The following is a 24530-nucleotide window of genomic DNA, read 5'->3' as shown; positions in this document are numbered from 1 at the left end:
GCTGACTCATCAATGCCACCGGCCGTGTTGATCCCCATTTGGCCAGACTTTTCAGTTTACATGTACACTGTTATTTGAATAAGGCTGAGCAAAATCGAAAATGGGGTAGGCCATTCCGATTGCAGAGTGACCGAAATAATTATCATGTATGTCTTCAGATTTACATCAACCGTTCTGGTAACATACGGTACTGTCAGTGTTGTCGAAGGCTCTTTTAATAGGGGAAGAATAGTATAGCTCCTAAACTCCAGCGTACTTGATGTGAAAGGAATGCTTTAGGACCAAACGGCAAGCTGCCTATGAAGTTGTTCTTACAAAAAGATGGATTTTCTTGTAGGTGTATGAGAGTTGTACAGTTATACAGGGATGTGAAATCTCGGCTTTTTAGCTGATTTCAGCTTTTTTTGTTTTGGATTTCAGCTTTTTTCCCTCACTTGCTGTGTACAAAAGTATAGGAGATTTCCAAAGTTCAGCTATTTCTTTTTCAGCTTTTTCAGCTTTATACCTGATATCAGCTTTGTTTCTTTTGGATTTCAGCTTTTTTCCCTCACTTGCTGTGTACAAAAGTATAGGAGATTTCCAAAGTTCAGCTATTTTACACCTTTTTCAGCTGTTTGCAGCTATTTTTATCGGTGGTCACTCACACCTTAAATCACAAGTCAGTCACTTGTACATGCAGCGATAAAATCAGCTGATTTGCTGCAGTATAGTACCCATGCAATCAGATTGCAATGTACATGTAACAGGGCTGCCAACTTTGAGTGAGAGGTAAGAGTGAGAATTTGGCGATGGAGGGCGCGAAGCCCTAACGGCGTGGCGGGACCCCGAAAAAAATTGGATTCTAGATGCTCTGTGGTGCGATCTGAGGCAATTTCTGACCACTGTAATCATTATTTTTTGGAGCAAATCGCCAAAAAAATCATCACTATCTGGGAGTCCAGATATCATAGGAATATGAAACCGCTCGGAAAATATGTGGGTTTCCGTTTTGCGATGACACCGTCACCGCTGCTGCGTATATTGCGTGCTGAGGGGTTTTCCCCGATGAGAAATCGTTTTTGTGTGTTGAGCACAGTGGGAAATTTGCACACTGTATGCTGCCAATGCGATGACAGCCAATGCAATCGTTCGTCGTGCGACCAGAAATCCCTGAGTAATTGTTCTATAAAGTTGTAAGATTCTTAAATACTTAATTATTTTATTTTTTATTGTTATATTTTATTTTTTTTAGCATGAGAAATCCTGTGTGGGCTTGAGAGCGTGAGAATAACCTGAAATGTGTGACTGTCGCGCTCAGTGCATGAGAGTTGGCAGCCCTGATGTAATGCGCTCAGATCTAAGCACCAGTCTGCTTCTGTTCCTTTTTATTCCCCCACAGAAACACTCGTCGTTTTCTAACTATGTGCTGCAGACTCAAATTGACAATGGATCCGGCTGAAATGTCTTGTCTGCACTTTTGTCGGCACGCTAAGGAGCAGGGCGGCTTGCGTCGGCGCGAGGTCACAGAGAGTGGCGCCGAGGTGTGTGGGATGATGGGATTGATTTGCACGATTGACCGATTCTGTGCCTTGCAACCAGAGTTGAATCAGTTAAAGCCAGAGTCCATCATTTGCAGCTATCCAAAAAGTAACTGGCGTAATTATTGTTGAAAAACACACTTGGTTGAAAGATAGCAAGGGGACTAAACTCCCTGTGAAATTATTCTTTCTGGCAAGCTGTCATTTTGAAGAAATCAACAAAAGAAGGCCTTTCCAATGGTGCTTCTTAAGAAGCACCGTAGGAAATTCAAATTAGTAGCTCGTTTTGTAATTCGGCGAAGCGCGCGCAAGCATTAGCACGACGCACACGTGCGCGCGGTTGCTGTAATTTGTCGGATCAGTGCGCGACATTGCGTAGCTGCAATGGGCTCATTGATTGAATAACAAAAAACATGTATAACAAGCTTTTATTGCTGATACCCCATGCCAAAGTCACCGACAGTCTAAAGAAGATTTTACCCGTTTTAATGAATGTAAATGAAACTACAGTGCATAATGCACACATAAATGTTTTCTCAAAAAGTACCACAATCCAGTGTGAGGGCATGTAAAAATTTGATCTTACAAGACCGAGATCATTTTCAACACATAGTACAAAGTAAACTCATTTGCAGCTTTGATTTCCTTTCATTGCTTTTAACAATGCACGGCTTCCACTTGTCACTTCCCAGTTCTTTCCCAATGCACCTGCTTCCTCTAGATTGATTGCACCTGGCATGTTCACGCAGTTTTGTGTTTTACTTTGTCTGTTGTTATTAAAATTCATTAGAATGTAATCAAATGACAAAAAAGGGTTGTAGTTCTCGTTCTCGTGGCTTGTTCGTCCATCACAGGTGATGGAGACCACTTTAGTCATCCAGTTGACAAGATTAAGAGCCGAAGCGTCCAAACCGGTCGTAAACATAGCGTTTAAAACTGGCCAAGTACATGTATTTATTCCCATTCATAGACACCTTTTCGGTCAAAAAGTCAAAACAAGTCAAAAATTGTACATTTTCAATGATTTTTGTTCACCAACTTTACTTCATGTTTTTTTAAACACTCCTCTACTATGTTATGGTATGTGCCTCTCGTGAGTAGTCATTAACAACTCCTTATATAGAGATTGGTGCATACTGCGCGATGTGGCGCTGAGTGCAGCTGTGCCGGTGAAGTGTGAATTTAGGGCTATGAGATATTGACTCGTTGGCAGTATTACTCATGCCTTAGGCTTGTGAACGTTCAACCAACAAAAGGGTAAAAGGGACCGGATTTCATAGGAGTCTAAATTTCACGTGACACTTGGAAAATGTTCAAGACCAGCCAGCTGGTGTTTTATCATCCGTTTGAGACCGGTCTTTTGACCAATAGTAATGAGTAAACTGTCTTTGGTATTATGAATGTAGGTTTAAGGTTTATCCCAGTTGCAGATGATCATTACTACTGCCGACATGATAGTCCAATAGATTTTCTGCTCCAAGATACACCTAGAAGGTCGTCGACGTACGTTGGTCAGGGTTAGGTGTGCGACAACTAAATTCTCGATTGGATTCTGGAAGTTTAATCTTGGATGTTTATGTTGTCCAGAGCCAGCTTGAAAGTCTTAATGTCAGGAGCAGAGCAGATGGGTGCATTGAGAAACGAAAGGCTGTCCTTATTTGTGGTGATGACTGAGAAAGTTCATGTGGGTGAAAGTACATTTAGGTGACTGGTATTTCATTTTTTCATTTCGAATTTCCAGCAGAGTGACGACACAGGATTATTAACCCTACTGGTAACTCCCTAGGCCTTTTGGCCAGGATGTAGCCTCAAATCCTGGAAAAGGGAACCACAAAGCATTGTCCTCAGTAGTATAGTAAAACACGACTGGGTGTTTATAATGTGTTTCCTGTAAATCTGGGTGATTTAGCACATTTTTGTTAAATCTAGCAACATTTGGAAATGCAGCTGGCGGAATTTACCTTCAGTTTATTTTTCTAGTCACCCTGCTGTCCATGTTCTTCGTTTTCCACAGAAGCACCCGCCGCTTCATGAGCTCTTGGTGTAGGTGTATCCTATGCATGGACCCAATGGAAGTCTCGCGACTGTGCTTTTGTTGGTATGTTAAGACGTGCGATGGATCGTTTTGGCGAGTCGGCGATTGTGATTCCGATACTCAGGTGTGTGGTGGATGATGGGATCGATGTACAGTGGACCGATCCTGCTTTGGCAACCAGTGAAACGCGTAGCCTCCTTTGTGACATTCCATTCACACAGACAAAAACCAGTGTTTTGCTAGAATTGCAGACATGTAATTAATGCTTTCTGTTGTGAAAATGCACCCCGAACATTTTTGACAAATTTTGGCAACAAGTATCAACGTAAAATTGGTAATTCAACCAAAAACTATTAGAAGAAATGTTACTAAGTGCACAAGGTATGCAAAAAAAATACCTTTAGAAAGGCACCTTCAAACCTCTAGAATATGCTAATGAGGATAAATGATCTTAAGATCGCATTGGCTATCAAGAATGGTATGAGCTTGTTGCCAGGCACACGACTCGTGTCATCAGGCCTCGTTTTTCATTGGTAAACTGAAGGATCGGTCTGTTGGAAGCGTGTCATTTTCTTGGGTGCGTGATGATTTCAAGCGACTTTTTTTCTGGTGGGTTTCTTGTCTTGGCAAACCTGCTTGTGCTTGTTAACCATGCTGTAGATTCAGGAACATACATGTAGCTCTAGAAGCCATCATGCATGCTGCACGACCATCAAAAAGCTTTGATGTTTTTACTTCAGCCACATCTGGACACTCGTCGCAAAACCAACGGCAGCTAACCTACTGACAAAGCAGTTGGCATGCTGCCATATTGCTTGAGGCCAGTGGCTTATGCAGAACGTTGCTGATTATGTTGGGGGTGTAGGCAAGCATGTTCTCTTCGTTCCCTGGTGTGTTTTTTTCCGGTCAGCCGGCCATCGCGAAATCAAAAAGTTGTGGATGGGAGAAACGGACACAATCTGATGGTATGTGTCTCTCGTGAATAGTCATAAAAAAACTCCTTATATGGAGATTTGCACGTGGTGTGCGATGTGGCGCAGTGCGCAGCTGTGCCGGTGAAGTGTGAATTTCGGACAATGAAATACTGACTCAGTAGTAGTATTGCTCATGCCTATTAGTGAGGATTGTGAACGTTCAACCAATAAAAGGGTAAAAGGAACCAGATTTCATAGGAGTCCAAATTTCATGTGACACCAGAAAAGTGTTTGAAACCAGCCAGCCATGTCTTTATCATCCATTTAAGACCGGCCACGTGACAGGCTCTTGACCAATGGGAATGGATAAACTGTCTTAGGTATTTATGAATGTAGGTTTATGTTTTAATCCCAGCTTATACAGATGCTTACTACTGCTGACATGGTAGTCCAATACATTTTCTGCTTCAAACACCTAGAAGGTTGTGGACGTACGTTGATGGTCAGGCGCACAGCAACGGTGGTCGTGTGGTAAGACATCTGCACAAGAAAGCAGGAGGTCGTGGGTTCGAGTCCCACCCGAGTGATTTTTCCAACTTTCACTTGGGAGGTAACACACTGAGTATTCAGTGTTTATACGTCGGTGAAGGGCAAAACCTAATTTGATTTACATCACCCCGATGCAAAATTCCATCTTATAAATAGTTAATGCGGGACTCACTGCTATGTACATCAGATTCAAACCAGCCTACTGATCCCGTTAGCTGTTGGTCGAGTGCTAAGACATCTGCACTAGAAAGCAGGAGGTCGTGGGTTCGAGTCCCACCCGAGTGATTTTTCCAATTTCACTTAGGAGGTAACACACTGAGTTTACAGTATTTATACGTCGGTGAAGGGCAAAACCTTATTTGATTTACATCACCCCGACGCAAAAAAAATCCATCTTATGAATAACTAAATTCTTGATTGGGCTCCAGAAGTAAGTCGTGGATGTTGATGTTGTCCAGCGCCAGTTTGAAAATCTAAATGTCAGGAGCAGAGTGGATGTCAGGTTGAAGTTGATTCCATTCAAGGATGGTCTTTTGGGTGCATCGAGAAACGAAAGCAGTCCTTATTGACCCTCGCCAGGAGGTATATGTTTTCATCGGGGTTGGTTGGTTTGTCTGTGAACAGGATAACTCAAAAAGTTGTGGACGGATTTTCATGAAATTTGTTCTAGGGGTGGTCCTTGGTAAAAGTACAAAGGGATTAGATTTTGGACGTAATCTGGATGCAGGATTTATTTTAAGGATTCTTCATCTTTTATGTACAAATATCCCATAGACCATGAAACCGGGGCACGCCTCCCCCCCTCCCAAAAAACACAACAATAGGCCCGTCCATTTCTGGGCCATATACCTTGCACACAGTGTAAGTGACAGGCTCTGTACCCGGTATTTTAAAGTCATTATACACTAGGAAACTGGTCCCTCTAGAGTTAAGTACAGACCAAGCGGCTAGCTGCAAGCCCCTGTTTTACGACCCTTAATTTAAACAGTGATCCAGTGAAATAGTGCTGCAGCCGAACCGCTGAACCGGACTAAAATAGCCAAACATGGCCTTCCGAACCGAACTGAACTGAACTGAACTGCAACGAAATGGTCGGTTCGGAAGTTCGGCATTTTTGGGGGGGATAGCGCTAGAAATGCTAATAATGCTTGCAATGAAAGGGCAAAATTATAGCATATGGATGATTGAACTTACCGTGTTACCAAGTCATTGCATTCATCTTCACAGTTTGGTGGGCGAAGCTCCACGATTGTCCGTCTTCGGTGTGCATAATCCGTACAACCATGGAGCTAGTAAAGTACCTTAGGCATGGAAGCCAGGCGTGTAAGACAAGTGAAAAAAAAATTCTAGGAAATTTTATACTTTTTTCTTTAAAGAAAATTGTATAACATGTGCATGTGAGTGTAAGTGTACATGTACATGTACTACATAACCCCCTAGGACCGACACTCAAAGGGAGAACAACAAATCCTTTCAGTCCTCGGGAGTTGGGTCTTTTGTTGAAACGGTCCTCTATCATACGGTTATGTGCTTAGTCAATGGGAGAGTGTTATATTACAGGGACAAAGGGAAACACAAAGCATTGTCCTCGGTAGTATGGTAAATCCGACTGGGTGGGTAGGCATTACATTCACTGTGTGGACTTCCGAACAAAAGAGGTCCACATAAACCCAGTAGAGGAGACGTTGTGTGGACTTGGGAAAGTCCACACAGTGTTTCCCCATTTCTGAAAAACGGGTTTAGAGGCATTTTGGGGTTAGGTTTATTTGTGGCAGAATGAAGAGAAACACTAAAGGGAATCATAGAAAAAAAATCGGGTTGAAAGAGTTTTCACAGTTTGAGAAAAATGAGTTTTTTCACAGGTTTTTCTTAACTACACGAAAGCAATGGAATGTCCACACTTGGTACCGGTATGTAACGTAAACATGGGTGTTTATAATGTGTTTCTTGTACATTGTAATTCTGGGTGATTTAGCACATTTTAGTCCAACTAAACAACATTTTGAAGTGCATCTTGCGGAAGTTTGCGCTTTTCATCTGGTCACCCTGCTGTCCATGTTCCTCATTTTCTACAGAAGCACCCGCCGCTTCGTCGTCTCATGGTGTAGGGGTACGATAGGCGTGGACCCCATGGAAGTCTCGCAACTGTTCTTTTTTTGGTATGTTCAGACGTGCGATGGATCATTTTGGCGAGTCGGCAATGTCGAGTCCGGTGCTCAGGTGTGTAGAGGATGATGGGATTGATAAGTGAACAATTCCACACTAATGGGCCAATTAGATAAGTTTATGGATGTTGCGTGTAAAGGGTAAAAGATGAGCTAGTATTTTCTTCTGTTTTTTCCTGCACGTTGCTAAGTTGAAAGTGACAAGGACAAGACAAGACAAAAGATATTATCTTCTTGCAGGCATGCAACTTTTCCTCGGATCAGCTGGTTTCCTCTTTTTTCACTTCTAATGTGTGCCATTGAAAATAGAAAAACACTGTACAAATTCTTGGAAAGATTTGAATTTCCTCTATTTTTGTGACTTCCCAGTTTAATAACAGGCATCTTTTCTGTGTGAAACGTATGTAACATGGACAGACACACTGCAAGAAAAAGGGTGCTTAGGACAAATTCAATTTCTAATAGGCACTTCCAGTGACATTATTAAGCAATTTTTCATTGTTATCAAACCAAAATATAACAGTTTTTACACTGGCTTCAAATTTATGATGTGATTAGGGTTACGTGCGAACAGGGACAGACATTTTGTGACAAATGTCCAGTCTGTTCGTACGTATAAATCCTGATTATATAATATCAAATAATTCTTCACATTGACTCCGAGTTTTCTAGGTTTTGATTGATAGCATTCCTCCAGGGTACATCTTCTTAAATAAGTCAACATTAGGGAATCATGAAATTTTATGCTCACTTTGTGACTTTATTTTAAAATGTGTGTTCTTCGTTACGTACGTAACACTTTTAAAAACAATATCCACTATATTTTTCTAAGATACAAAACCAGTTACATCCTTTGCAGGTGAGGATATTTGTTCAAAGCTTGCAATGTTTACAGCAAAAATTGAGAGACCAAGATCGTACTTTTATCATCAAAAGTCAACTTTGCCTGGCCCTGTGCTAGCATCGTAACTAGATCCTATTGTTAACCCTTGTTCCATTCATCAGTTGCACAGTACATTTGTCCTCATGGTACATCACACACACATTCACGATCAGAAGTGTTTAGTGCGAACGCACTGTCTTTCCTTACTCTCAAAGCCAAATGGAGTTTGCGTCAAAAGGCCTATTAACCCTAACGATCCCTAACCAGCCAAACTCCACACCACGGTTTGTTGGAATCTGTTAGGATGAGTACTGCTTTGTAGTAAACTGACTCTACTTTATGTGGGATTATGCATACCACAATTAATCAGAGTCCAATTGTTTATGTGCACAGTTTGTTGGGATTTGCAAGAATGAGGAAGGTTCCTAGTAAATCACCCTCAGAAGGAGTGTGCATAAAATGCAACAGTTAATGAAGAGGTGTCCAGTGTATGCAGGTCCTATGCTATGAATTCACTGTCCTCTGAAGTTACAGTTGCCACATCCAAAAATAATTTATTTACGTTTTGTTTTGCTTTTTTTTTTTTTTTTTTTTCTTTCAGACTTTCAGTAGTTAAATATTACAACATTTTCTCTATGAAAACACTCCAAAATGCATCGCTGTTTCGCAAAGCATAGCGTTGATGATGAAAAATGTGACAAAATTGCTTCACCAAGGCTTACCACGCCCACTTGGGGTCAACATGCAAATTGAGGTCAAAGTAATTAGTACATGACTCCGCCCAGCTAGTAGCTGTAAGATTTCACCAGGTGACTGAGGACCATCTCTGTGCAGTCTCAGTTTCATCGATTCTCTCCACCTTTCTTCAAGAATGCAACGCACAGCATGGTATAATTTCGTCTTGTGGCTACTTTTATCCCTCCAGACCTGAATTCAGACTTTTTACCAGCTCCGTCGCTGTTCTTCCTTTTCCACAGAACTGGCAACCGATTTCTTGTATTTAATTGTATCGGCGATGTATGCGTGGACCCAATTGAAGTGGTCCCCCTTGTTCTATTGTTGGTATGTTCGGATGTGCGGTGGACTAAGGAGGATCACCGGTGCCGAGTCTGGAGCGCAGGTGTGTGCGTGTGTTTAGGATGATGGGAGTGAAAAGTCAAATCCTGCCTGTAAAGTAAAGACCAATATCTACAGTCCGTCCTGATTTGAGGCGTGCGATTGCACCCCCACGCCATCGCACGCCTATAAGCTTCCCGAGAAGTGTGAATACTTGCACGCCTGATTCGCCATACACCACAGAATCACACACCTAGAAAATCACACACCTAGAAAAAAACACACGCCTAGAAAAATCCATGTGTGCTTTTTTTCCGCACGCCTGTGATTTTCAAATCAGAAGAACTGCATGTAGGAACAACATTCTCTTCCTCAATTTCATTCGTGCTTCAGCTGGGGGTAATGTCTTTTTTTTTTTCCCCACATTTGGTTTCGGTGTGGCATTAAAGGGAATGTACATCATTGGTTTTTGATGTAATTTTCAGAAATGAACTATTTGAGGGGTTAGTATATATAGATCAAATATTGTTACACTGACATTTTTGAAGTTTTGTGTTCGAAAAGGTTGGAAAAACCAACAAAAACAAAAATGTTTAAGTAGTCTGGTTCCCTGACTCCACAAAAGATAAAATGGATCAATTTATAGATGATGGAAAATTGTAAGGCACGGGAACCAGTCTAGCTGGCCTGCACCCGTTCATGAAACATGTAACCAATAGCAAACAAAATTTGGACTGGAAAAAAAATGGTTAATTTGGAGTAGTAGTTGAAAAATAGTTAGGTTTTTCCAACGCTGGTCAGCCGACCACCGTTGGAAATGTATACAGAAATACCATTTTCTTGAAAATGACTTCACACCAGGTGCCATAATTTTACAAGATGCTTGAGACTGTCATTCACCAACATCCTAGTAAGGTATTTCGTAAAAACTTGGTAGTTTTATTTTTCGATGTTTGCAAATGTTGTATATTCCCTTTAACCCTAACAGAACTCAACCCATCAAACCCCAACGGCATGTTTTGTTGGAAGCTGTCAGGATGGGTACAGTACCCCCTAAACTGACAGTCTTTCACATCGGGTTGGCACACCTCCAGAATAAAAAAAAAGTCAGAAATATGTGTGTGCAGTTTCCAATATGGTGTTGGAGTTTTCCAGGATGGGTATGGTTCCTAGTTGATCATGCTAGGGAGTTTGGGTCAATCTAAAGTATAGCTTGGATTACTATGACGTAACAGTCTACTGACGGGCTCCGTGCACAAGGACGGCCGGGTCTCAACGGTTCGGAACGGAGAGTTGGGGGAGACACCTGGGAGAGACATTCCAACGCATTGCCGGCGACGCCTGACGCTCACACAAAGTCACTATGGCTTTGTGTACATGTACGTTCAGAATAGAATTGGTCGTGTGCACTTTACGCCATATGCTCCGAGTTGACCTCTGAGTATTGTCATGACTTCAGCCATGTGTCAGCAGCTTATTGATAAATTTACAAAAATGTGCGAAACCAAGGATAATTGAAGGCTGTATCAGTGTACGTCAGGGGTGTGAAATCTCAGCTTTATAGCTGATTTCAGCTTTTTTTGTTTTGGATTTCAGCTTTTTTTTTCCTCACTTGCCGTGTACAAAAGTATAGGAGATTTCCAAATTTCAGCTTTTTTATACCTATACTTCAGCTTTTTTCAGCTATTTTTATCAGTGGTCACTCTACATAACCCCCGAGGACCGACACGCAAAGGGAGAACAACAGATCCTTTCAGTCCTCGGGAGTTGGGTCTTTAGTTGGAAACGGTCCTCTGTAGTAGGATTGTGTGCTTAGTATGTAGGAGAGTGTTATATTACAGGACAAAGGGAAACACAAAGCATTGTCCTCGAGAGTATAGTAAAACAAGAGTGTCTGCTCTGACGGTGAAAGTATTGTACATGTAAAGCCTTGAAGGAATACATGTCTGTATGATATTGACTCTTTGAGTAATTTGAAAACAGATTAAATACTTCTGAATATTTGCCTTTGGCCGTGGCTTGTCTGAATGGCAAAAACCAAGTCAGCCACTGGCAGTAAGTCTTATTATTTTGTCTAAAAATGTGCCTTTGGTGTGTCGCATTTTTACACGATTCAGAAGTGGGCGTCGGTTCTTTTCGACCTGCGCCATTTTGATTGTTACCATGGACCCTGCCGAGTTGTCCGTGCTGTTTTACATGTGGTACATCAAACAGTGCGGGGGATTCTATCGTAACCTGATGACCGATAATGGCGGTCAGGTAGGCAAGAGAGTCATGTGACTTTTCATGCTACATGCATTCCATTATGCTGACAAGGGAGGGGGGGTTTGTGTCATGCAACATGTCATTTTTGGCAGTACATGTAAGTCTTTTTTTGTGCGCCTCACATGTGTCATATTTTTACATGATTCAGAAGTGGGCGTCGGTTCTTTTCATCCATGGCCATTTTGATTGTTACCATGGACCCCGCGGAGTTGTCCGTGCTGTTTTACATGTGGTACACCAAACAGTGCGGGGGATTCTTGCGTCTCCTTATGACCGATAATGGCGGTCAGGTAGGCAACAGAGTCATGTGACTTTGCATGCGACATGGATCCCATTATGCTTTATAGCTGACAAGCATGTAAGAAAGAAGGGGGGGGGCGGAGTTTGGCTTCATGCAGCATATGCTTTGTTTTTGTGTGCTGTGCTTTTATGTGCTGTGCTTCGATAAAAGTTGTCATGCTTCAGTTTTATTTTATTTTTTATTTTTTTAACTCTTGCTTACAGCTTTTGTTATGCATGTTACACAGAGAAAACACAAACTTTGAGGAGAATTTGACAGTTTCGTTTCACTAAATCACCTGCACAAGACCTTTGTAAAATAGCCCTCAGGTGCAGATCGGGGGGGGGGGGGGGGGAGTTTGGTGGTCCAGAAAAAACCCTGCTCTGACAACCAAAAATTATGACAGTTATAGCCAAAATAAAAAAAAATGCTATGTCCGCCTGTCCTCAAAACTCTGACCAGCTGACACAGAGGCATAGCCAGTGGGGGTAAGGGGGGTATTTGTACACTATGTGCATGATCGTCGGATTTGAACAGCGCTCCCATTGGAAGAATGGTACCAGGCCCCCCTCCCCCCCCCCCACCCCCCCCCCCCCCCCAAACTACTGTTTGATTTTACAGAGGCCAAGTGTCCGGGGAAAAAAAAACAACCTGCCTACATAACAAAAAAAATCTGACGGGCCTGACATTCCCCCCCCCCCCCCCCCCCCCCCCCCCCCGCTCAATTTGCTGGATCCGCCCCTGACCCTTTTTGTTTCTGTCATTGAATCTGTTATGAGACACCATATTGCATAATTAACAAAAAAAGTTACTGACAAGTGACAACCATCGATTGCTTTTTCTTTTGGAGGGTTTTTTTTTTTCCCCCAATGAACCTGTTTTTGTGTTGCAAAGGTTTATGCTTGCATTCGGTCAGTGGGTTTCAAGATTTAAAACTAGGGTGTTCTGACCGAAGTTTTTCAGTCCATATCTAATTTACCATTTGCACTGTATTCACGCAAATAAGATTATTTTAGACACGTAATTAACACTACAACCAGGGGTAAGGTTTAAGATTGGACAAACTTGAAGCCTCCATGCAATCCTTAGTGGGATAGATTTGATTTGATTTAGTTATTAAAAGGGAATGAACCTCATTGGATTTTGCTGTACTTTTCAGCAATGAACTATTTGAGGGGTTAGTATAATAGATCAAATATTGTTACACTGACATGTTTGAAGTTTTGTGTTCGAAAATGTTGGAAAAACCAAGAAAAACAAAAAAGTTCAAGTAGTCTGGTTCCCTGACTCCACTAAAGATAAAATGGATCAATTTATAGATGCCGGAAAATTGTAAGGTAAGGGAACCAGTCTAGCTGGCTTGCACCCGTTCATGAACATGTAACCAATAGCAAACAACTTTTGGACTGAAAAAAAGGTAAATTTGAAGCAGTAGTTTGAAAAATAATTAGGTATTTCCAACGGTGGTCAGCCGACCACCGTTGGAAATGTATACAAAAATACCATTTTTTTTTTTAAATGACTTCATACCTGGTGCCATAATGTAGGATGCTTTAGACTGTCATATACCAACATCCTAGTAAGGTATTTCGTAAAAACTTGGTAGTTTTATTTTTCGATGTTTGCAAATGTTGTTTATTCCCTTTAATCGGTGGAACCAATCCTGAACCATTTCCTTCGATCCTCTTGTTCTGTCGATGGTTGTGATAGTCAGTAAATGTACAGTAGTTAACTTTTAGTTTTGTCATGTTGACTAACTACCGATAATGTGCATCTGGCTGTGTGACCTTTTCTGTTATCTGCTAATATAAAACTGCTTATAAAGGCCATCCAGATTTAAAAGCCTCATTGACTATTTTGTATGCATATCCTCAAAATAAAAAAGGCTACTAGGGCTGTGCATCGAAACCGGGTACCCGAGTACCCGACCGCTGATGTCAGGAACCAGTTCCAGATTATGGGATCGGGTACCCGTAACCAACTTTACAAATTACTTATTAAGTTCGCAGACAATGAAGAAGAAAGGTTTGAAATGTCATTTGTGGAGGATTTTTCAAAATGAAAACCAGGCTACATGAAAAAAAAAAAACGGAGATCACGTTTATGACGCTTGCCAAAATGCCATTTACATCTTAAAGCTCATGAATTGAGCTCACTGTACGCACTTGTGTGTTGTATTGACTCACCGATGCGATGTCGAGTCTTGAGTCATTTGTTATCGTGACTCGTGAGTTTGAGACCGAGTCACGGAAAATGGGACTCGATTTGGACTCAAATCCTAGTCCAAGTCACGAGTTACTAGTCTGCTGGTAAGGCCCCCCAAAAAATATTCGGTCTCTGGTCAGACCAAAGTTCCGGAATTGATGCGGCGACGTGGCCTTTTTTTTTTTTTTTTTTTTGCTTTTTTTTTTTTTCTTCAAGCTTGGATTGTACAGACAAGATGGGGTAGCTTTTTGGGTGTCCTCATGTACATTGGTGTCCTCCATAATTTGCCTTGGTGCTCTCGATCATTTGCCTTGGTGCAATTTCCCATTCCTTGGTGCTCTTTGGTACAAAAAAATCAATGCGCGTGCTGACCAGAGACCGACTTTTTTTTTTTTTTTTTTGGCCTAACTGTGTTTTTTTTTTTTCAATTGGGTAACCGATTCCCATACTACACGTAAATGCACACCCCTAATGGCTATGATACCTAGCCACTGTGGCTTGAAAATGCCTAGCCATTGGCCTCTCTGGCCCCTGTAGAATCACCCTCATACATACTATAAATATCTGGTCAGTGTGGCCACATTGTCCATGTGGCTACCATCTTCGTGCATAGCCCTAGCTTAAAGGCTGCCACTTGACAGTGTTGCCATTGCATGGCCATCCTAATGATGTGTGTCTCACTAGGAATGGCTACCTGCCGAGTGGCCACCTCAGCAGTGTGGCTAGTATTGCACCACCTGAATGATAATCCATACCACTGGTCACTGTGGCTACCCGGCCACTATAGCCAACCCCTTGCTATAAACCTTTATCAAGTAGAGAATGCTGACTGTTTTAGTGGCCTATTAAACATTAATGACATGCATGTACCTTTTTAAGCCCAACCCAATTTGGTGTTGCAACTAGTAGTTGGATTGTGTGCCGTCATGCAAAACATGCACAAATGCTGCCAAATATGCACGCCCACATCATGAATACCCATAAGCATGCGCATAAATAAGCTTCATTTGTGTTATGGCTTTGTTACTCATGAATAAACATCACAGTAGAATCACAGGCAAACACATCCACAGATGTATCTAAATGCATGGTTGCGGGACTTTTTAATCATTTTTTTGTGTGCTCACTGTTGTAAAGCATATCAATATATATCTGTTTATTCCCATTCATAAGATGGCATTTGCATTGGGGTGCTGTAAATCAATATTAGTTTTGCCCTTCACCGACGTATTAACACTGTATACTCAGTGTGTTACCTCCCGAGTGAAAGTTGGAAAAAAATCAGTCGGGTGGGGCTCGAACCCACGACCTCCTGCTTTCTAGTGCAGTCATCTTATTACCACTCTACCACTGAGCTTGCTGGATGTTTGTTCCTTTTCACTCTGCGCATTCATTTCATTGCTCTCCATGCACCTGCATGTTTTGATACTCCCCTTCAGCTTCAAATGTCATATTTTACCATCATTCTTTCAAATTCTAAAGTGTGCACACAAAAAAAATCAATGCAGTTTTCTCTGAACCTTTTTGGTAGTTTGCTTTTTCTGTTTTGTCAAGACGAACGCAGTCTCTAATTCGTAATCGGGGTGTCTGCTTATTAACACTTTCTACTGATCATGAAGTTTATTTAGAAAGTGAATGTAATTTAATTTGTGATGAAAATTCTGGAAAAAAGCCGAAAACTTTCATCCCAAGAAAATCTTTGACTTGAATATACTGCTCTCTGTGGGCATTCTGAGGATTTGGATAAATTGGCTCTGGAAAAACTCAGAGATTTTTAAAGGTGGTTTTTAAAGGTGATGAAATTGAATCAAATCTCACTGGAAATTCAATTGTACTTTAAGCAAAGCTTTCAGACTTTCAAAAAAGAAAGTTAGAGAACAATTCTTAGTAGAAAATAATGAAGTTTGATGTTTTGGCCGACCGATGACATTTTGGTGTGATTGGATGTTGTGATAGGAACGTAAGTTTGTCGGTGGATCGCAGCAGTTGAGCATCAAGATGGGAGAACGTGTGGGCAAGGACAACATCAAACTTGAGAGCCCCGTCTCAAAGATTGAGCAGAGCGAGGAGAAGGTGGTTGTCCAGACCATCAACGGGGATGTGTTTGAGGTAAGAAGTGGATTGATTGATTGATTGATCGATTAATTGATAGATAAATTGATTGATAGGTTTTATTGATTGCTAGTTGGTTCATTGATCGATTGATTGATTGATAGATAAATTGATCGATTGATTGATAGATACATTGATTGATAGGTTTTATCGATTACTAATTGGTTGATTGATCAATCTATTGATTGATAGATAAATTGATCAGTAGATAGATTGATTGATGATTGGTTGATTGATTAATCGACTGATCAATAGATTGATGATTGATCAATGGGTTGACAAATAGCTTGATGATTGGTTATTTGATTGATTAATGATTGATCGATTGATTGACCGATAGATTGACTGATTAGCGATTGATTGATTGATTTACCGAGAGTTAGTGATTGATTAATGATTGACTGATTAGTGATTGATCGATTGACTGACCAATAGTTTTATTGATTGATTAATGATTGACTGATTGGTGATTGATCAATTGACTGACCAATAGATTGATCGATTGGTGATTGTAAATCCCTCACAATTGTTCTTTTCTTGACCTTTGAATGTACCGTAAAATTGATAACTGTAGTTAATCAATAAACATTTTGCACCATTTGTTGATCAACCACATTGACCATTGATTTTTGAACTGATGACCATTGTACCATATACAGGGTGTCAAAAAATACGAAACCCAAATGTCGGAACTATTGTTTTAGTGAAGTTCTGCATGTAGCATGTACAAGAATCAATCAAATTACTCAAGTGCTTTTCAAGTAATATGGAATTTTAAACACAACCACCGTTTTAAAGTTCTGCCCACGGATCCACACACATCCCTATGTGATTTGATTTCGCTTTGCTGAAAGAACACTTAACCGTTTTGTGATCCGTGGACAGAACTTTAAAACGGTGGTTGTGTTTAAAAGTCCATAACTTGAAAAGCACATGAGTGATTTGATTGATTCTTGTACTAAACGAAAGCTTATGAATTGGGCTTTCATATCCTAGATTTTGAAAGCGATACATTCAGATCTTCACTAAAACAATGGTCCCGACATTTGGGTTTTGTTTTTTGACTCACCCTGTAGAGCTGTTAATCTGACAGCCATTAATCCACTCGATACCTGTTTTCGTCCGTCATCCGTAGGCCAAGTATGTGATCATGGCTATGGCTCCGTCTATGACTCAACGCATCCATTACAGTCCTCCTCTGCCTCCCAGGAGGAACCAGTTGATAGCCAGAGCCCCTGTCGGGAGTGTCATCAAGTGCATGGTGTACTACGACAGGCAGTGGTGGAAGGACAGAGGTTTGTAGTCCACATCACTTTGGACATTTGTGTCTGTCTTGCTGTGTGATGTTTATTTTAAACTGCATCAATTTATGAGCTGGAATCTGTGGCTTTCTTTATTCAAATTTGTTGCTGGGGTAGAGTTCGACGGTTTGTAAGCAGTGTTGTAGTCGAGCCCTCGATGTCCGAGACCGAGACAGAGGCATCCGAGACCAAGACCGAGACCAGCTCTTTCAAGACCGAGACAGGACTTCCGAGACCGAGACTTTTGCAGGCCGAGACCAAGACCTAGACCAACAATGGGTTACCAAAGACCCGATACTAAAGGCGCCTGCTGAATGATCAGAATGTCGACGTCAAGACGCAGTCTTGTTTTGCACAATTAATCGCCGAATCTGCTCGCATATTATAGACCCTTGATGTGCAAGGGGATATTCCATAGACTAGTGAAAGTTGGGTGCGGATAAGAAATAAACATAACTCTGACTGTGAACATTTTTACGCATTGGCTCCTTGCCTTCAGTGTTTGCCATTATGAGTCTTTGTAGTTAAATGTGACAACGTGTACAGAGCTATGTCTGTCTTTAGCAGACATTACTGAGTTTCTTTTAAAATGAAGAAAATAACATACTTGTTTGACTGTTTTAATTTTATCTTAGATTTCTGCGGGTCTACCTTCAATGTGGATCCAGCCAGCCCCATGGTGTATTCCTTGGATGATACCAAGCCTGATGGTAGCTTCCCTGCCTTGATCTGGTCAGTATACATGCTGTCACCGTACCCAACCTGTCAATCCCAAACCCTCCCCCTCAACCCAGTCACTTACGCCCAGTGTGGATCCAGCCAGTCCCACGGTGTATTCCTTGGATGATACCAAGCCTGATGGTAGCTACCCTGCCTTGATCTGGTCAGTATACATGCTGTCACCATACCCAACCTGTCAATCCCAAACCCTCCCCCTAAACCCAGTCACTTACGCCCAGTGTGGATCCAGCCAGTCCCATGGTGTATTCCTTGGATGATACCAAGCCTGATGGTAGCTACCCTGCCTTGATCTGGTCAGTATATATGCTGTCACCGTACCCAACCTGTCAATCCTAAACCCTCCCCCTAAACCCAGTCACTTACGCCCAGTGTGGATCCAGCCAGTCCCATGGTGTATTCCTTGGATGACACCAAGCCTGATGGTAGCTTCCCTGCCTTGATCTGGTCAGTATAAATGCTGTCACCGTACCCAACCTGTCAATCCCAAACCCTCCCCCTAAACCCAGTCACTTACGCCCAGTGTGGATCCAGCCAGTCCCATGGTGTATTCCTTGGATGATACCAAGCCTGATGGTAGCTTCCCTGCCTTGATCTGGTCAGTATACATGCTGTCACCGTACCCAACCTGTCAATCCTAAACCATACCCCCTAAACCCAGTCACTTACGCCCAGTGTGAATCCAGCCAGTCCCATGGTGTATTCCTTGGATGACACCAAGCCTGATGGTAGCTACCCTGCCTTGATCTGGCCAGTAAAAATGTGTCATCAATCGCTCGACGCATCTATTCCCAAACCATTTTTTCCCCAATTATACCCCATCACTCACATGTGTACATACCCACGGCCTCATTCAAGAATGCTTGTAACCCTGTTTTCTCTTTCACAAAATCCTGTGAAAGAAAAAGATTTTACATGCCCTTGCGAAGTGTTTAATCAGGGTATTAAAATAGATATCTATAAAATGCAAGTTCAAGCAGCACCCTCAGACAATACGGTGGATTTAAAGCAAACGTTGCCTCCTTTAGCCCCAACTCCATCCCCGAGAATCCGCAAAAAAATCTTCAAAATATTCGAAAGCTTTAACTGTAAACAATAAAATCTCATTTTAGTTTCATTTTGTTGAAATTACTCTGTGGCCGATTTACGTTGCCATATTTTTTTCAATTGCAGCTTTGTTGCAGCCAACAAAGCGAGAGAATTCTGTGGCATCAGCAAGGAAGAAAGGTGAGATGTGTGCAAGGAAAAAACACCGAAAGAAAACAAGACTGCAAAATGATCTTGCATGGCAAATTGAATCGCTTGCAAATACCACAACTCATTTTGTCAGAACAAGAACGATGATGTGGTTCATTGTTCTTTTTCAAGCTAATGAATGTTCTTTTAATGTTTATTTATTTATATATTTCTTCTGAATTTACTTGATAGGAGGGACAGGCTTTGCAAGGCCTACTTCAATGCCTTCAACGGTGCGGAGGAGGCATTGCATGTAAGTACAATGTGTCATTCAAGGCCCCCCCCCCCCATAAAAGGACAACGGTCCTACCCCAGAACTCCCATCCGCGGGAACATCCATACGTACGTTAAAGTTTCGGTCAAGGTTTGAAAAAAAAGTATAACTTCAACATGCTTTCGTGGATTTTGATGAAACTTGGATGTGGTGATCCTTGGATGGGAAGACACAGTTCTTCATCGGATTATAGAGGTCAAAGGTCATGTAGGGGTCATTTGAGGTCATTGTTCAATTATGCTTCAAATGAATTTGTCTGCAGAATTTGTTGGATTTTTAATGTAACTTGGATGGAGTGGTCCTTGGGTGGGGCTTCATGACAACTCTTCCGAACTTGGAGGTCAAAGGTCATCTAGAGGTCATTTGAGGTCGTTTAAAAATGCACAAAATATGACCTTTTTTTTTTTGAGAAGACAAAACATATAGTGATCGACCACGGATAAAGGGGACACACGCGATCCGCGGATCACTTATCTTTTCAACTCGCTGTTTGGTGTTGCTCCAAGAGTACAAGCTGCTCACAGTAATGTTCACGGTGACATCAAAAGTTCCCAGCTAAACCCCAGCCTTTCCAAGAGGCCACCTTGGAAGAAATATTACAGTAATATGACATACATATTTATTGTATTTCTTCTTTCAGCCCGTCAACTACGTGGAGAAAAATTGGATGGCGGAGCAGTACTCGGGTGGTTGCTACACCGCCACCTACGGGCCTGGCGTACTGACCCAACTTGGAAAGTATGGCACAACCAGACATCAACCAGTGTTTATTTGAAAATTCCATCCTAACTGATTGCAATTCTTAATTTGTGTTGGCCATTTGCTGAAGCTAGTGTTGTATTTTTGTTTTGACAGGGAGCTGCGGAAGCCGTTTGGACGTCTGTACTTTGCTGGAACCGAGACTGCAACTCACTGGGCCGGGTACATGGAAGGGGGTATCCAGGCTGGGGAGCGGGCCTGTAGGGAGGTATGTGGATAGCAGGGTGTGGTCAATATGGGCGGGGCACTTAAAAGGGTGTGGTCATTTTGTGAGGTTCATGAAAGGGGTATCCGAGCTGGGGAGAGGGCCGGTAGGGAAGAATGTGGATGTGGGTAAGAGGGTGTGGTTGGTGGGTGGGGCTCAAAAGGGTGTGGTCAATTTTGCAAGGCTCATGGAAGGGGTTATCCAGGCTGGGGAGAGGACTGGTAGGGAGGTATGTGGATGTTGGTAGAAGGGTGTGGTCAAGGGGTGTGGCAAATAAAAGGGTGTGGTCAATTCGCAAGGCTCATGAAAGGGGTATCAGAGCTGGGGAGAGGGCCGGTACAGAGGTATGTGGATGTGGGTTGAAGGGTTTGGTCAATGGGGGTGGCACATAAAAGGGTGTGGTCATTTTGCGAGGTTCATGGAAGGGGGTATCCAGGCTGCTGGGGAGGGATGTGGATGTTGTTACAGGGGTTTGGACAATGGGTGTGGCCAATGGATGGGGCAAATAGAAGGGTGTGGTCAATGGGCGGGGCACATGGAAATAAGGCAGGGTTGGTAGATGTTTTTGCATTAATTATGACATCCGACTTCTGTGATTTGTTGTAGTGGATGCTTTTAAAAGATCGGATTTTCCTTGTTTGTTTTTCTTTCAGGTGTTGCACAGGATGGGAAAGATTGCTGAGAATGAAGTCTGGCAGGATGAACCAGAGTCCAAGGCGAGAAGGATCTTGGTCTATTGGACCTAAAAATGATAATAAAATTTACAATTTTTTTTGTCAGTGTCCGTAAAATTTGTGTAGGAAACGATCACGGAATGGCATTCATGTAATTTGCTGCACATGTAAAAAGAGTTTTTCACTACACATGGTATGATACAAGGTTTACTTTGCTGTAAATTATCTGAATTAAATGTTCTCTTTGGTTTACTCAGGATGTACCAGCGCTTCCCTTCGAATCGACCTTCTTTGAGCGGAACGCGCCGTCTGTTCCTGGTTTGCTCAAGTTCCTGGCTCGTACTGCCATCGCGTCAACCGCTGCTGGACTTCTTATCGCCTGGCGTCTCAAGAACAAGTAAATGGCACAGTCAAGGAGAAAGGATTGTACCGGACGGGTGATTCAAGCCCCAACAATTCATCTTTGTTTTCCTAGCGCCAGGTTTTAATTTGTACTCAGACCGTACCGAGTTGGTCTTTAAAAAGAAGCTGCCTCAAAAGATTACAAGTACAATGTAACAAAATTTGTTTGAATACTGAGAAGAAAAGCTGGTTTCTGTAACTTGAAATTCCAGAGAAAAAAATATTTGTCGTCTTTATAATACCCCTTCATCATTGTATTCAGTAAGCAGGGGTTAGGTATTGGTTGAAATCTGATCATGGTGGAGTTATTTTTAATCCTGTTTTTAATGGGTGATAAATATACCAAAGATTATACTGAACTTTGTGAGATGCCAAACAAACGTGGTGTGTTAGTTTTATAACTCTACTACTGATATAGCTGCCACAAACCGTCAAAGAATCTATCTACTTCATCTCTCGTAGCGTATGTACAGGCTGGTCGTCAACTGTCAGAATTCCACGGATTAAACCACACAACAGTCTGAACCTGTTGAAGTGGTTTGATACATAGGGTGACCTTGAATACTGCTACAACTTGTGTAGCAGCATCTTAGAGGACAATGCCTTTTTTTTTTGCTGGGATATGCACGAGTGTATGTGTTCTACATTACCCCCGAGGACAGACACACAAAGGGAGAACAACGGATCATTTCAGTCCTCAGGAGTTGGATCTTTTGTTCAAAACGGTCCTCTGTAGTAGGTTCGTGTGCTTAGTCTATGGAAGAGAGTGTTATATTAAAGGGACAAAGGGAAACACAAAGCATTGTCCTCGGAAGTATAGTAATTCAATAGTGAGTGAACCTGTTGTGCATTCATTACTACTGATCTAAATCCATCATTGACAGGCACTCACCAGCGCTGACCCACCACATCTGTCAATGTCAGTCAAGGCATGGTACCCTCAGTTAACGAAACTACCACAGCATGTCAATTCTACCAATATGAGGCCAGTTTGCCGAATTGTTAAAACCTGTCACCTGATAGATTTTTGACGGATAGGGTATCTCTCTCCATATTGTCACCGAGAGAGGGAAGAGATAACATTGTCCTTTGACTAATACCGTGCAGCCTCACTGGTACCATGCAGCCTCGATTCGGACTGCTGAAATGGGTTTAAAAAAAGCTGTCTGAGAATCTCGTGATGAAATGCATTGGTAAATGGGTGCGTGTAAAATTGTACATGTGTGTTCAATCCCTTTGATTCCCTCATTCATCACAGTGCTGTTCTGCCCGTACTATTAATAAATCGTCCAATCAAGGCGCATGAAAAATCTGCCTGAACAAGCACTCAAGGTTTTAGGTAAGAGTTAGTTAACCTATACTTGCATGTATCATTGGTTTGTTGTTACTAATACAATGACTGTTTCATGAAATCTATGTGTTTTGCTTTTCTTTCACAATTTGCTCAATTTTGTTGATTTTTATTTTTGATTTGTCGTAGAAGTTTCCAGCATGACAGCTTGGTTTTACCTAGGAAAGATTACAGAGAATGAACACGTATTTAATACGGACCATGCGTGGCTTGAAATATTTGAATGAAAAATAAATGTAGCTGCTTAAAATCCACTTATTACGCATGCGTAGTTTTTAGCTCAAAGAACGCCATCGATACTTTGTGTTTATTTTATAATTTTCTGTTTATACTCTGAATAAATGGCAATTAGTCGTTTCGTTGTAAAATTTGAGGTTGATTTTGAGAACGGATGCTTTTGAGCATATGAGGAAAGTTTGTTTGCTAACACAATTTAGTAGTTTTAGTAAAAATGTAATTGCCTTGAAAAGGTCGTTAACAGAATTTTTGTTTTGGTTTGTTTCATGAAGTTGATAGGCTTGTTTGTTATACACAATCTGTGTTTTGCTTTTTTTTTCTCGGAAACTTAAACAATTTCATTATTCCAAAACTAAGGCTGAAGTGAATTTGGCAATAACACTTGCAAATGTTAACAAAATCTCATTAATGGCTTGGAATACTTTAGCATTAGCATAGAAAGCTAGATAACATAATATCTGTTTGTTTGTTGGTTGGGTTGTTGGGGGGGTGGGGGTGTTTGTTTGTTTGTTTGTTTGTTTGTTTTACAAATGTAACACTTTGCTTTTATGCCGGCTTCAAGTTGATTTAATATTCCAAACCTTATGGCTGAAATGCAGTAAGCAATGTACACCAGTGTTTGAGAAGAAATTTCAAAGTGATTTGGTTAAAATGGAGCATTAGAAAGATATATTATACAATTTAAATACAAGTATAAATAATGGCAAACTAACAGAAATATTAGAATATTGATAATCATGTGATATTTACAAAAACTTAACATCTCATAAAGTTTCTACTTGTATGTACTCTTTATTGAAATGGTTTTTACATCAAATTTTACATTTCAAATTTCAAATTGAAAATATTTTATTACATATTTTCAATTCAGGTATTACATGTATTTCAAGTTTGCATAAAAGATGCTTATGTTCAATATGTCTGCATTCCAATCATGCATTGTGTGATAAAGTTTAATACAGAACAAGATTGAAAAATAAATAAATGAAATATTTGCTCAGCCTATGTACATGTACATGGTCAGTCGTTTTCTTTTATTTGCGTGTGGCCCTTTTTCATTTTGATCTTGACAGTAATAAAGCCAACAATGTCCTGGATGTAAAACACAATGCATTCTTTTTATCACTATGTGATTGATAGGCGTGTAGATGTTCAAAACACGGTTCTTTTTTTTTATCTAGTCTGGGTAGCATTTTAACATTTTTTAATCCACATGTTTGTATAAGAGTCTTTTTAGAATATTTTAATGTCGAACATATGTATAAATGTTTTTTTTTTTTTTTAATGATTTATGTTAATTGTAAATTGTAAACCATCGCAATTCAGTCTTCGGACTGCGAGAATGGTACGAACAATAAAAAAAAAAACCCTT

At 41.2% G+C, this 24530-nt stretch overlaps 1 protein-coding gene across 10 annotated transcripts in view; it reads left to right on the top strand.

Annotated features, from left to right (window-relative positions):
- LOC119723636 (amine oxidase [flavin-containing] B-like) overlaps positions 1-24167 on the top strand; it is a 44380-nt gene extending 20213 nt beyond the window's left edge. For 4 of the 10 annotated variants that reach the window (XM_038194387.1, XM_038194396.1, XM_038194395.1 and 1 more), the window contains exons 7-15: positions 15826-15978; positions 17117-17276; positions 17918-18014; positions 19194-19247; positions 19449-19509; positions 20171-20268; positions 20386-20497; positions 21148-21210; positions 21426-24167. In XM_038194387.1, the coding sequence (XP_038050315.1) occupies positions 15826-15978; positions 17117-17276; positions 17918-18014; positions 19194-19247; positions 19449-19509; positions 20171-20268; positions 20386-20497; positions 21148-21210; positions 21426-21569 (942 nt within the window). In that variant the 3' untranslated portion in view covers positions 21570-24167. Of the gene's footprint in view, positions 1-1378; positions 1521-3531; positions 3677-7090; positions 7236-11236; positions 11379-11532; positions 11675-15825; positions 15979-17116; positions 17277-17917; positions 18015-18565; positions 18619-19193; positions 19248-19448; positions 19510-20170; positions 20269-20385; positions 20498-21147; positions 21211-21425 lie in introns of all 10 variants that reach the window. The other 6 variants (XM_038194388.1, XM_038194390.1, XM_038194394.1 and 3 more) reach the window with 6 other exon arrangements.
- Positions 24168-24530: the final 363 nt, after the last annotated feature.

This window comes from Patiria miniata, unplaced genomic scaffold (assembly GCF_015706575.1).
Source record: "Patiria miniata isolate m_02_andy unplaced genomic scaffold, ASM1570657v1 HiC_scaffold_17, whole genome shotgun sequence".
Classification (NCBI taxonomy): domain Eukaryota; kingdom Metazoa; phylum Echinodermata; class Asteroidea; order Valvatida; family Asterinidae; genus Patiria; species Patiria miniata.
The sequence above is the reverse complement of the archived record's forward strand: the minus strand, read 5'-3'. Positions and strand labels throughout refer to the sequence as shown.